The 13,969-nt window shown below is 36.5% G+C and overlaps 1 protein-coding gene across 1 annotated transcript in view; it reads left to right on the top strand.

The window, feature by feature from the left end:
• The window catches only part of ERC2 (ELKS/RAB6-interacting/CAST family member 2), a 548,821-nt gene that overhangs the window by 440,270 nt on the left and 94,582 nt on the right, over nt 1-13,969 (top strand). Inside the window, exon 14 of the mRNA XM_081935890.1 lies at nt 7,851-7,998. Coding sequence (XP_081792016.1) covers nt 7,851-7,998 — 148 coding nt within the window. The remainder of the gene's footprint in view (nt 1-7,850; nt 7,999-13,969) is intronic.

Below are 13,969 nucleotides of genomic sequence, written 5' to 3'. Positions count from 1 at the left end.
CCATACCTGTTCATTTGGTTTTTCTTACTTGGGTAAAACCTTATTTTTCTAAATCAAACATAAATTTAATTTTTAAAATTTAATTTAAACTTAGAGTTCTCAGTTCAGTATACTTTTGGGAAACTTCGCTTTTAGAATTTTTACAATTTAAACATTGTCCAAAACAATGATGATATTATTAATTAGCTTAGCAAAGCTAAATATATACGATGTCACCTCTTTATTGATTATGTAGCACACAGTGAGTTTGGAGCAGATACATTTCACGAATGGTTCAGTTTCAGCTGCTAAAGTAGCATTTTAGATTGCAATTGTGATCCTTTTTAATGCTCTGGCTACAATTAACAGAAAATTCAGTTGATTCCATAAGCCAAATAAAAGTTATTCCTAGGTCATAAAGCCTGTGTATACTTCCTATATTTTGGGGAGCCCAATGTTCATTAGCAATAAGAAGGTTACAATGAAAACAGGAAGGTAATTTTACCATATCTATTTATTATTGAAGAAACGTTAAAAAAATACACGGTTTAATGTCATTTTTGGACAGTATCCAAAAGAACTTTAGTAAACATTAAATAATTTCCTAGTCTAGTTAATACAAGGAAAGCATTCTCTCACAGCTACATTTGAGAAGTTCCGTTTCCCTATGTGGGTTTCTGCCTGTTTGAAACCAGGGCCAGTTTAATAATTTTCTAGAGTTTGGATGTGATCAGTGCACCTCCTCTTTCTAAATATTTTCATCTGCCTTTTGTAAGGGCTGGTTTCTTGTCTGTAACAAATTTGGAAAACATTTACCCACCAAAGAAGATCAATGAGTCAGTTGCCCTGCTCAAATTTGACATTCCTGCTCCTGGAAATGCCTGCAGCGGTTCTTTTAACAAGGAAGTCATAATTAGTCGACATGAATCTGGTATCTGACTTCTTTTCATGCCTATCTTTAAACTGCTAATTAAGGAAATATGTGTGTGCTGTTGTCTGAACTTCTCCTCTCCTCGATTCTTGAAATAACTTGGATTTGTTCCATATTTCTCTCACCTCCCAGCAATGTTCTGCCTTCAGATTTGCTGCAGTTTGACACCATACAGCTTTTAAATTAAAGCTATGAGAGTTGGCTTAAAGAAGTTAGCAAGGGGTTTTAAAAATTTTTTTTCACAGTGCTATTTGTATAATAACTTCATTAGTACTCTTCAGCCTAGGAGTAAAAAGCACGATGGATGCAAGTAACAGTATAAGATGCTCATTTATTTCCTGCTGAATTTGGTTTGCTATTTTGAAAATACTTTGCTTGCTACCATGTTAAGAAAAACCAAACCCCAAGATACTTATTGAAATGAGGATGACTTAATGAAAGATAAAATTTAAGAGATTCAGAAGTATATGTTTCTCAGTAAATAAGGGAATGAAAGGGAGAAGGGAGGAAAAGATGAAAAGTAGAAAAAAGAGACGGAGGGCAGGCAGGCAAGTAATTCACATGCTGGTGGACATGTGCTGATACTCAGACTATCTTCTTTGATTCTTTATGGTATGCTTTATCAATTTGCCACCTCAAATCTTTTTATTCTCATCCCTACTCTCCATTCCTCTATAAGATCGGCTTTTAAAATAATGGTCTCATGGATTTTTTAAAAAGGTCTTCCATTGTTAACTCCCCAGAATGACAAGTACTTTAGTAGGGCTATCACGAATCTTAACAATTTTTGCTGAGGGTTGTTTTTGGGGGGCGTGTATGTTTGCTTCTGTCTGCCTCTACATTATGCAACATCTTTATCTCATTCTCAGTTTTTGCCATCATTCTCTTATATGCATTTTTCATCCAAATCATTATTCTTTATAAAGCATCTTTTTTCATATTTTCCATTAGTAGAACTTCCATAAATAAAAAGTTACAATTTATGTTATTTTTGTTTGGTCAGCTTACTCATCCTTAGTCCATTTTCCATTTATTGTGATGTGAGATCGATCTGTCTTCTAATATTTCTTCATACAGGTCATGTAGCTTATCTTCCTGCATTATATTTCTTTTCACAAAAGGGCCTTTTTCACTTTCTTCCATGTATTTTTTTTCCTTCAAGTCCCATTCCTATCCACCAAGAAATGGACTCTTTCCATTCATAACCTTTTTACTAGTTGTACCTTAGAGGTCTTCTAGTTCAACCCCCTGTTCAAGCAGAATATCCTATACCATTCCAGACAAATGGTTATCCAATCTCTTTTTAAATTAAAAGGATTACTTTGGGCAAATGATTTCAAAATAATGATTTCAAAACCATTTTATTTTATTTTATTTTGTTGTGGTTCTCATTCAAATTCAAGTAGTGTAATAAATAAAGTAGTGTAATTGTAATACATACAATTCCTAGCCAAATCCAAATGCTTCACATTCATCATTTTCAATATGGCATCTTCTTCATGTGCTGGAATGGGAATTGCCAGAATTATTTATTTCTGGATAATTTTTTCTGGGAACACATCTTAATGAAGGCTATTCCATGCAATTATATTCTTTGATCGTTGAAACTGAGAATAAATAATAGTTTTATTATCCATGAATTTCTGTATCTGCTTTTTCAATTATTATCCCATGTGTATTTGTGAATACATATGGTTTTGTACTTTAAATCTATGTGCAAAAATGTTTTAAGTTTAGCCAAGAGTACTTTCATTACATTCAGCTGAATTGCTAACTCATTTATAGTGCTGATCTGCTGCCAATGCATTCCTAACCTTGCAGTAGGACCTGTATTTTGACCACGTGGTACAATTCTTGAAGACTAGTTAGAGCCAATGGCAAATATATACATAGAATGGATTAATTTTTGATACAGGAAGTTCTTATTTAGTGACCCCAACTGGGATTGGTAATTTAATGGCTAAGCAGATAACCATGTGGCCATGACCTTCCTTATTAACTCTACATGTCACAAGATAGTTGTGAAGTGACCACTTGACCACATGGTGATCACTTGACCATGGCATGTTGCAATGATGGAAATGTAAAGATTGGTCACAAAGTTGTTGGCTCTTTTGCATGTTTGTAACTTTGAGCAGTTGCTAAATGAAGCAATTAGTAAGCAAGCAAGCACTAGTTAAGAGATTAAAAAGCACATTAAAAGCAGATCTTCAGTAGTAACATTTCTGTAGTGCATGGGTGTCTAACTCAGAGTGTCGTGTTGCCGTCACATAACGTATCACAATGTTTTTCCCCTTCACAGAGCTGGGGTGGGCGGGGCCTGCACATGAGGCATCAGGTCCATGGGCCACCAGTTTGACACCCCATTCTATTGTTACCTTCCAGCAGTGGTGGGTTGCAGGTGGTACGCCCTGGTACGCGCGTACCGGAGCCAGCCCAGAGAACCAGATACCGTACCAGTACGGTACTCTGGAGGACCCACCTCCCCACCCAAGCTCCTTATCACTGTTTAAAGGCTTCTGCGCTTCCGCGCAGGCACATGGCACGTACAGCGCCTGTACGACGCTCCGCGGAGCAGCTGGAGTGTCGTGGAGGTGCTAAGATGCATGTGCGCGCTGCCCATGCATGCATGCATGCTGTGCAGGTGTGTGCGTGTGCTGTGCATCTGTGTGCGCACATGGAGCATGCGTGCACATGTGCTGCACATGTCCATGTGGATGCCGCCGGCTCTGTTCCAACCGTACCGGTTGGAACGGGATTTGAAACCCACCACTGCCTTCCATCTTTTAAATTATGACCCATCAACTTTTTCAGCTTTTAAAAGATGACTAAACAGGACTAAGAGAGCCAATGTGGTGCACAGCTATATTTCTATGTCACATCACAGTGTCTGAAACTAATTAAAACAATCTCTCAGTGTGTGGTTCTATGGCTGCACCCTCTCTGGATTTACTTCTCTTTGCATGGATCGGCATTGCATGAGATTTCCCTGACTTTTGTGCAATAGAGCATGGTAGGAAAATAGTATGATATATGAGGTCCTTACACACTATAGGTTATCTGTAGAAAGATTAGGAGTAGGAGCCAGCTTGGAGGAGAGAGCACGGTATGATGCCTTCCCCTCCATATATTGTTATGCACTTGGGAAGAATCTGTGGAGAAGTGCTAGTTCCAGGAGCTGTAACTATTTCCTTTTTTGGATTGGCCTCCAGAATCCATTCCTGAGAAATTCTTCCATCAGCCAGTGCTACAATACATAAATCTAGAATGCCATATTGAATTTTCCCACAAATTATGATTTGGGGACAATTGTGCAGATGTGACATAATATATTATTTTAAAAGGAAATATGCATTCAATGCAGATAATAAGAATTCTGATTGTTTGTTTAAACAATCATCTACCTCTATATCCATAGTAGATTAAGAGCATGTTTGGTTGGGGGCAGAAGGTGAATGAAAGAAAGAAGTTTCTTCAAATGGGATCTCTCATCACAGTCTTTCTGAAATCACCTCCCATGGAACTTAAACTTTAAAGGGTCAGAAGGGAAAGAAAACAACAATTAAAGTGACAGGATGATTGAGTAGCTTATTTTCCATTCACATGACCAGAACATAAAAGGTGAGATATATATGTTCCACTTCAAGTGGCATTAATTATATGTTCATTGTTATTTTGCACATAATTATATATTTATGACAATGTCAATAGATATTGACAATGTCTATTGTAAGTGTATTAGTAGGGTTATATTGGTGGCCATTATACATGGGGAAAACCCGCTTTCAGAAATATTGAAGTCTTCATATTGCATCGCCTCACTCTTCCATTTACTAAACTTAGTTGCTATTGATAAAGCTTAGAAGACTGTGCTCTGACTAATCAAGCTGGGGAATGAAGGCGAAGTGTTTACATTATTCCCTTTTAAATAGACTGTGAGGTACCATGGCAATGGATTATTCTTCAAGGCTTCTGGGAGATTGTTCAAGAGGGTTAATAAACTGCCTGAAAGCAATCAACACCGAACATTGGTTTAGTTCTACACATATTTTTTTTTCAGTGCAAGCTAAAACCATTTTTGTCTATTTCATTAGCTCTGCCATAAACATTTTCTAAAAACTGAATACTGTGTAAGGTTATTAAATCCGTTTTAGTGCCTGTTTTGGTCTGTTGTTAATTAGGTTCAAGTGTATGTTAAATGTCTCTTATTTTTGTTTTGTTTTTAATATTTTAACCCTTATTTTTGAGACTAATATCTCTAACTTATAGAAACCTATTTATAATTACCTATAAATATATTATTTCCCATGTTTGGTTTCTTTTAGGTGACAGCAATGGGAATATGCATGCATTCCTTGCTTGGGGACTAATATCAACGGCGTGTGGTTGCTTCACAGCTCCAGATAGTCCTAAATGACATCAAACGTTTGCAATAACTCCGTGATGCCAAACCTATGGCACACGTACCCAAAGTGGCATGGGGGGGTCTCTAGTTCCTTTTCTGTATTTCTTGTGCGCATGCACACGCGACAATCAGCCGCCCTTCATGCATGCAGCAGTGCCAGAAATCGGAAGAGCTGGTCTTCTGGTTTCTGGCTCGCGCCAGCCAGTTAATTGTTGCATGCACACGTACACCAGAAACTGGAAGACTAGCTGGCCAGTTTCCGCATACACACACCGGAAACCGGAAGTTCATTTCCCAGCATGCACATATCCACTGCACAGCTTCTCTTTCGGGTCATGACCCCGATGAGCATGCACATACGCCCACCTCCCTTTTCGGCACTTGGTGCCAAAAAGATAAGCCATCAATGCAATAACTTCTAGACAAGCTTTCATCCTGGTTTGGGACCAAAATCCCTTTAATGGCTTTAATAAAAGGCACCTATAGTGTGTTTGACAGGAGATAAAATACATTTTATTGGGACTTTATTGCTATGTCTTTCTAGTGATTTCATGACCATTTTACAATTTTTTCTAAACCAGTAGAAATGAATGATTTAGCCCTTAAAATAGTCTTTCAAATCTGATCACAAACCTGCTTTTTCTATCACTGCTGTTTTATTCATGGGTTTTCATAGAGCTGAGTGCACACGTTTTCTGAATTTTGACCATATCAGTGTCTACAGTCACTTCATATTTATATAAAGCTAGTGTAGGGCTCTGCTGAAAGCTGTATATATATCTTACAATGACAGTATATTGACTAAAACTGTTTTAGGGTTTGAGTGTGTTGTGTTTATTTCAGCCATGAATTTATAAAATAGAACCCAATACATTAAACACTTGTCTGCGTGTACACATCACATGCACACAAACTTTGTCACACTGAATTTTAGTACTTTTTCTGAATATGTGGAAAAATGCAACAATAAAGTTACTGTCAAGGTAATGATGGGTTTTCCTTCTCTGACATTTATCAGTAGCAGGAAACACAGATTTGCAAAAATGAAAAAACAAAGAAATGTAGTATGTGAGGGTTTCTTGAATTTTACAGATTGTACTTTCAAGTGCTTAAACTAGATTATCTGTTGTTAACTGCATTTCTGTACTCATTTATGTAATTGAGACTTTTCATATTGTACCTTGCTATAACATTCCCCCAGAATTCAAGATTCTGATAAAATTCCTTGGTCTGAGTGTGGGTATGATTCATAGTATCAATCAATCATCACTACCATCCTATGTTGATGAAACTTCTTCTGGTAGAAAAACTGTTACAGATTATAGAATTTGAGTAGTAAATTTAAGATGCTGCTTCCTTTGGGCTATATTTACCATATCTCACAGTATTACTAGAAATGGAATAATTGTCTTTAAAATTATATTCTCATACAGATAAATTGTTATTAGGAATTGGTGAGGGGAACCTGTGAAGGAAACAATTAGTATTCTAGTGTGGTTTTGATTACTAAGATTTATTAAATAAGAAATCTGGTTGCCTTCAAAAGACCATGATAAGTTTTGCTTTCATCATAGCTACAATTACTCCTGGTTTGGGAGATTGGCAGCAATGAATTAGAACCAATCTTTCTCGAAACAGACTTTTTTTGCTGTCAACCTTCAATGAATACTTCGTTTAAGTGATTTATGAGGACTAACTTTGCAATTTAGTCAGTACAGAATCAAGAAGACCATTGAAAAAGATGGCAGAGTTAATACTTTGCTGGTCATGTTTTATGCACAGTTGATGAGTACCATTGTAAAATAATTTGTAAAAAGTGTAATCACCCAGTGTAAAATGGTAAAACCTGCATTTGAGGGATGGATGAACATGTTTGTAGTTAAACCTGTAAAAACAGACTTCAAAAATCATATTTTAATAATAAAAAACTGGTAAGTTACTGCCTAAGCAACTTGAGGCATGCCACAGAGTTTTCTAACATAATATGGAAAATAGCAAGATTTAAACTGAGTTCCTTAGATTCTTTATTAGATCAGGGTAATATATCAATTGAACATTAGTGAACTTGAATTCTGCTGTTCCAAGAAAACTTGCAGTTCACATATGGTTTTTCAGAAATGGTCTAAATTTATACCACATTCCATATATGCACCAGGTATACATGTAAATAGTAGTATTCATGCACCATTATTTATAAAATATCCAATATTCACTTGCCAATGATGTCATAAATTAAATTACAAGTATATTATACAAATCAACCCAGAAAAAATATCTTTGGGGGTACCATGTATATACAAGTAAAATTCAACATGTATTCAAGAGGCTTAATGTGATTTCTTCTTGGTTCTAAATTTTATAAAATAGTTTTTTCTAAAAAAATGTTTGCACAGAGGTTTGACTTTCTCTCTCTCTCTCTCTCTCTCTCTCTCTCTCTCTCTCTCTCTCTCTCTCTCTCTCCCTCCCTCCCTCCCTCCATCCCTCCCTCCCTCCCTCCCTCCCTCTCTCTCTCTCTCTCTCTCTTTCTTTCTTCAGACAGGAAGCATTGCTTGCTGCCATTAGTGAAAAAGATGCAAACATTGCCTTGCTTGAGCTGTCCGCTTCAAAGAAAAAGAAAACGCAGGAAGAAGTGATGGCTTTGAAAAGAGAAAAAGACAGATTGGTCCATCAGCTAAAACAACAGGTTGGAAATCTTTTCTCCCCATTTCTTTCTAGGGACTCCGAGATTATTCTCTCAGTTTTCTTCTGACTTTAAGTTAAGCCTTAAAACAAACCTTGTGACAGCTGGAGGAAAAGTGAGGATCAAAATACATGTCATCTCCCTACTATTTTACTGGTCTTTAGCTGAACGTAAAGTTAGCTTTTCCATATATATCTTGTTTTCTCTTTTTCTTCACATCTAACTACTGATTATACAAGATTTTGAGATATGTTTCTCATACAGAACTTTATTTCCTGTATATTATTTCATTATTTGCTTATTTGTGAACCTTTTCCAGGTTTATCTGGAAGTTATATATGTAACTGCATTTCACCACAAACCTATCTATAATTTGGTTCAGTTTTAATTACCAGTTGCACATCTGTATGTGTGTATATGCATGCACACACATTCTTGTCCCCAATGTTTGCTTACAATTAATTAACAAAATATGTTTGGGTTTTCCCCCTTACTGTTTAAAAAATATTACTACCCACTGTGCAGTATGATTTATTGTTTTCAATATTTGATTTGAACTAGAGGAACATGAATTTAGGATGTCATAACCTTACCTAGATTATATAAGTGAGAACTCAAAACAAATTAACTACTAATCAAATTAATAAATAAAATGAATATTTATGCCTTGGGATAAAAATATAAGAACTAATTATTCATTCAAACAATCAAATTTATCATGTCATTTTTTTTCAATTTTTGTTGGGAATACACTGTATATTTTTTCAGCTACTATCCATGTTATAATCATTAGCTTTCACCAACCAAGAGGGACATGGATCTATTGACAGGTACTTGGGCTGACAGCATCAGGTTATTAGAGGTGCCTGGTAAGATGGTTTTACCCAGTTGTCTTCAAACAATTTGATCCTACTGGACTTGATGAAGTGGACAGAGTCCTCAGTGCTATCAGCACAACTACCTGTCAATTAGATCTGTGTTCATCCTAGTTGATGAAAGCCTCCAGGATGGAGACCTCTAGATAGGTTCAGGCAGGGATAAATGCACTGTTGCAAGAGAGATGCTCCTGGGACCTTACCTATTTTGTTCAGGTAGTTTGCAGTCATGCAGGATTCATGGATTCATTCCAGTTATCTCTACATTACCAGAAATTTCTTAAATACCTGAGATAATGTTTTTTCTCCATTTACAATTGTCCCAAGAGTCCAATATAGATTTCAGAAATTATTCTCTATAAGTATAAGTATAATCTTTATTGTCATTGTACTTAAATACAACGAAATTAGTTTTAACCTCACTGGTGCAAAATTAAAGCAGAAATGAAAAAAGAAAGAAAAAGAAAAAAAAACTAGCATGTGGATGGAGTGATTGTGGTTGTATTTAAAAGTCTCACAGCCAAAGGATAGAAACTATCTTTAAATCTGTTTGTTCGGCTGGCTATACTTTGATGTCTTCTGCCTGATGGTAGAAGTGTAAAGAGACACTGACCAGGGTGTGAATCATCTCTGAGTATCTTCCTTACTCTGCTAAAACATTGAGATCTGGCAATGTCATCCAGTGGTGTCAGAGGGCAACCAATGGTTTCTTGTGCCGAATTGATCATTCTCTGTAGTGCCTTCCTGTCCACAGCTGTTAAACCAGCATACCATACTGTAATACAATATGTGAGGACACTTTCTATGATGGATCGATAGAAAGAGGTCATCAGCTGTTGTTCCACCTGATTTTTTGCAGGACTCTAAGGAAATGAAGTCTCTGTTGGGCCTTTCCAATCACCAGAGACGTGTTATTTTTCCAGGTGAGATCTTGACTAATAAGCACTCCCAAGAATTTAAAAGAGGAAACCCTCTCCACACAGCCCCCCTTGATATACAGGGGGCAGGTTCCTCTCTGTGCTTCCGGAAATACAATACAATAGTAGAGTTGGAAGGGACCTTGGAGGTCTTCTAGTCCAACCCCCTGCCTAGGCTGGGAACCCTATACCATTTCAGACAGATGGCTATCCAACATCTTCTTAAAGACTTCCAGTGTTGGGGCATTCACAACTTCTGGAGGCAAGCTGTTCCACTGATTAATTGTTCTAACTGTCAGGAAATTTCTCCTCAGTTCTAAGTTGCTTCTCTCCTTGATTAGTTTCCACCCATTGCTTCTTGTTCTACCCTCAGGTGCCTTGGAGAATAGTTTGACTCCCTCCTCTTTGTGGCAACCCCTGAGATATTGGAATACTGCTATCATGTCTCCCCTAGTCCTTCTTTCTCTTATCTAGCACCATCTCCTTTGTCTTACTAATATTTAGATGTAAGTTGTTTCTTGAGCACCATGCGGATACCTTCTGGACTTCTAGTACCTCTAGTACTCCACTCCTCTTTATTTGTGTCAAATAAGATGAGGCTCACACCCATGCTGAAGTTATTTGGTTTGTTGCTGCTCTCACTTTACAATGCATTTCACAATATCTCCCATGAATGACAAGTTGTCATTTAGAAGCAAAATATACACCCCTACATTTTAGAGCTGTGGTGATGCAGTGGTTAGGATGCAGTACTGCGGGCTACTTCTGCTGACTGCCATCTGCAGTTTGGCAATTCAATTCTCACCAGGTTGTTTCAAACTTCCATTCTTCCGAGGCAGGTAAAATGAGGACCCAGATTGTTGGGGGCAATATGCAGACACTGTAAACCACTTAAAGAGGTCTGTAAAGCACTGCAAAGTGGTATATAAGTCTAAGTGCTATTGCTAGAATGCCAGTAAATACAGTAGAAAGCAAATCCTAAAATTATCCTTGTGACTGTGTGGCCTACCTTGACGCCATGAAGGTATGGATAGAATTTGATCTCTGTGTGCATCAAAGCCCATTGCTGAATTGTACAGATTTGCCCCAACTATTTAAAAAGTATAGAAAGCCCGAAATTAAAAACAATGATAAACTCCTCCAAAAAGCCCTACCCTTTGTTAAACAAGACACATATCATTTCCCCACTTTTATCTGTTTTCTTGTGCTACATAACTTTCCATAGATCACTTTATGTTCTAGACCAGGGGTGTCAAACTCATGTTATCACGGCGGCATCATGTCACGTATCAGGGATTTTCCCCCTTCGCTAAACCGGGCGTGGGTGTGGCCAGCATGGGATGCATCTGGCTCATGGTCTGGGAGTTTTGACATTTGACATTAAATGTTCTAAACATTTAATTTTCTGGGAATTGTCTATCTTCCTGAGTAGTTACCAAAATTTTCTTTCTGAGAACATGTGATAATAATAATAATAATAATAATAATAATAATAATAATAATAATAATAATAATAATAATTTATTTCTTAGCCGCACCCTCTCCCGAAGGACTCGGGGCGGCGTACAATAAAACATATGAAATAAATATATAGACAAGACATACATATTACAAAAACATATACCAAGACATGTACAAGGAGGAGGTCGGCTAATGAATAAAAACAATAAAATACAATGTTTAGAAACCCCTAAGTAATTGAATGCAATTAAAATACCCAAATAAAAACCCGTCAGGAGCGATATAGTTAGATCAAAGTTGAGCCAGGCCAGCTACTTGGAATAGGTGGGTCTTGAGCTTTATACGAAAGGAGCGGAGGTCAGAGGTAATCCTGATATCAGGGGGGAGGTCATTCCACAGGGCTGGGCCCGCCACAGAGAAGGCTCTACTCCTAGGCCCCGCCCCTCGACACTGTCTGGTGGATGGCACCTGGAGGAGGCCCTCTCTGTGCGAGTGGATTGGTCGCAGGGATGTATGGGGCAGAATACGAAAAGGAATAATAATTTATTTTAATGATTAACAAACTTAGACTTCCCAATACTGAAGGTTTGTATATTTAAAACTTAGGGCCATTCCTCCCAGATCAGCTTTGTAATGTATCACAACATTGTTTTGTTTCTGACACAGAATTTTGGACTTGTGGATCAGGATCGGCCTTTTTCTTCACTGGTTTTCTTCCATTCTGTGATCACTGTCCATACTTGTGAGTGCATTTATAGAAGGCTAAGTAAAGCTAACTTCCCTCCATACCAGATGAGATTCAGAAGAGGAAAAGGAAGGGTAGGGAAGGGAAGGGTAAAAGAGCCTATTTTCATCTTTTTAAAGAGCTGTGTCGTATTAAGGGCTCGCCTACTCCTATTTCCCAAAGCGTGTCCATCCAACTACACTTGTGGGAAGAAGGGTTTATCCTTACACAGAGCCACATTGTCTGCAAGCATCTGTAGGTACTTTTCTAGAGAAAGAAAGTACAAGATAAATGGATTTTCCTTCCCCATCCTCCTTGGATACCCATCAGAATTCAGTCACTAACCCCTCTCTGAAATGATAAGTAGAAGATTGTTCAATCATTATTACCAGGAAGTTTCCTACTCTTTTTATTTGCAAAGTTCGTAACACATAATTTAAATGTGGTATCAAATGTTTTAAATCTTCAGACAGGAAGTGGTAGGATTTTTGTTAATGTATCCCCATGAGTGATATTTCAGATTGAAATACATGTCCTGTAACATATGGATATATTAGTGACTTAGAATAATGTTGCTGAAGTATCATAATTCTGTAAACGGTTAGTATGCATTACTCTTTAGGAGCAATGCAATGTCCTTCTCTGGAAGGATTTGGTGACTTGAAGTCTTCTGTTTATCCACTTATCGATGAAACAGATCTCAGAGGAACTTGTTTTTGTTTGCATTGCAAATCATACTGAAGAAAGCCATAAAAATGTTGGTCTCTCTCTGATTAGAAAAAATCTAGGATGACAAGCAGTATTTAATTATGCTTCCTTTTCCTAATGCTCTTAATTCTTTTCTTTAAAAAAAAATAAAGTATACTTATTATGAAGGTAACTGCTGATGTCAGGAACTGAATCCTGATTCACAATGGGTGGAATTTATATTTATGGATCACGCAACATTTCAAAAATGAGGGCCTAAAAGTATTCTTTCAAATGCTACAATGCCCAACCAAGATTAACAAAGAAACCTATATGGACATTGTAAGAATAAATCCATGAAAAATCAAAATAATGCTGCAGTAATTGTCCATAAAATAAAATACATTTGTTAATAATTGTAATAAATTCATGTATTATTTATTTAGGATGGAGAAATAATATCTAGGGACATACTTCTGTCTGTATAATGTTAGTGTGATATCTTATTTTTTAAAAATCACCCTTACATTAAATTGTTTATATAGTAAGTAATTGAATGACCTGTTTTAGGGATTTTCAGAGGTCTCACCATACCCAATTGGAATTTTAAACTTTCCATAAACATGTTTATAGAAAAGAATATGGAACTACTTTTGTCATACACATCTAAATCAGCTTTGTAGCAGTTAATTTAGGAATAAGCAAATTTTGTTTTGTTTGCCTATTACTGTAATGCAAAATGATCCAATTAGCATTTTTCAAAGGTCATGCAAGTGACATGGAATCAGTCTCCATTTTGGCAGTTATTTATTTTTTGAAGTAAAAAAAATTAATAAAAATATATGTACAAAACTGCATGCACTGAAAAATACATAAAATGTCTAGCTACTTGTTGATAGATAAGCATATATTTATCTGTAATTGTATAGGTTTCCTACTTGGGCAGGGGGTTGGACTAGAAGACGTCCAAGTCTCTTCCAACTGTTATTCCGTTATATAGAAATGTATACAAATAATGCTTGAGTAATTCACACACATTTTAAAAAATAAATTGTGCTTTACAAATAGGGAAAAGTGGAAAGATTAAAAAGAAAATCAGGCTGTTGTATCCTTTAGTCAATTTCCAAAATAATTTGTCAACCAGCAAATTATTTGACATGCAAATTTTGTTCAGTTATATGTTAAAGTGTACTAGATAGTAGACTAGCATGTATTGAATTTTACTAAGAGAAAATCCATAAACTATTGTTATCTGAAAATATTATTTAGATCATAGGAGGAAGAAGAACTATCTTACTGTTACGTTCATT

Source organism: Natrix helvetica (assembly GCF_964273705.1).
Source record: "Natrix helvetica genome assembly, chromosome: 1".
Lineage (NCBI taxonomy): Eukaryota > Metazoa > Chordata > Lepidosauria > Squamata > Natricidae > Natrix > Natrix helvetica.
Note: the sequence above shows the minus strand (reverse complement) of the source record. Positions and strands in the feature narration are given on the sequence as shown.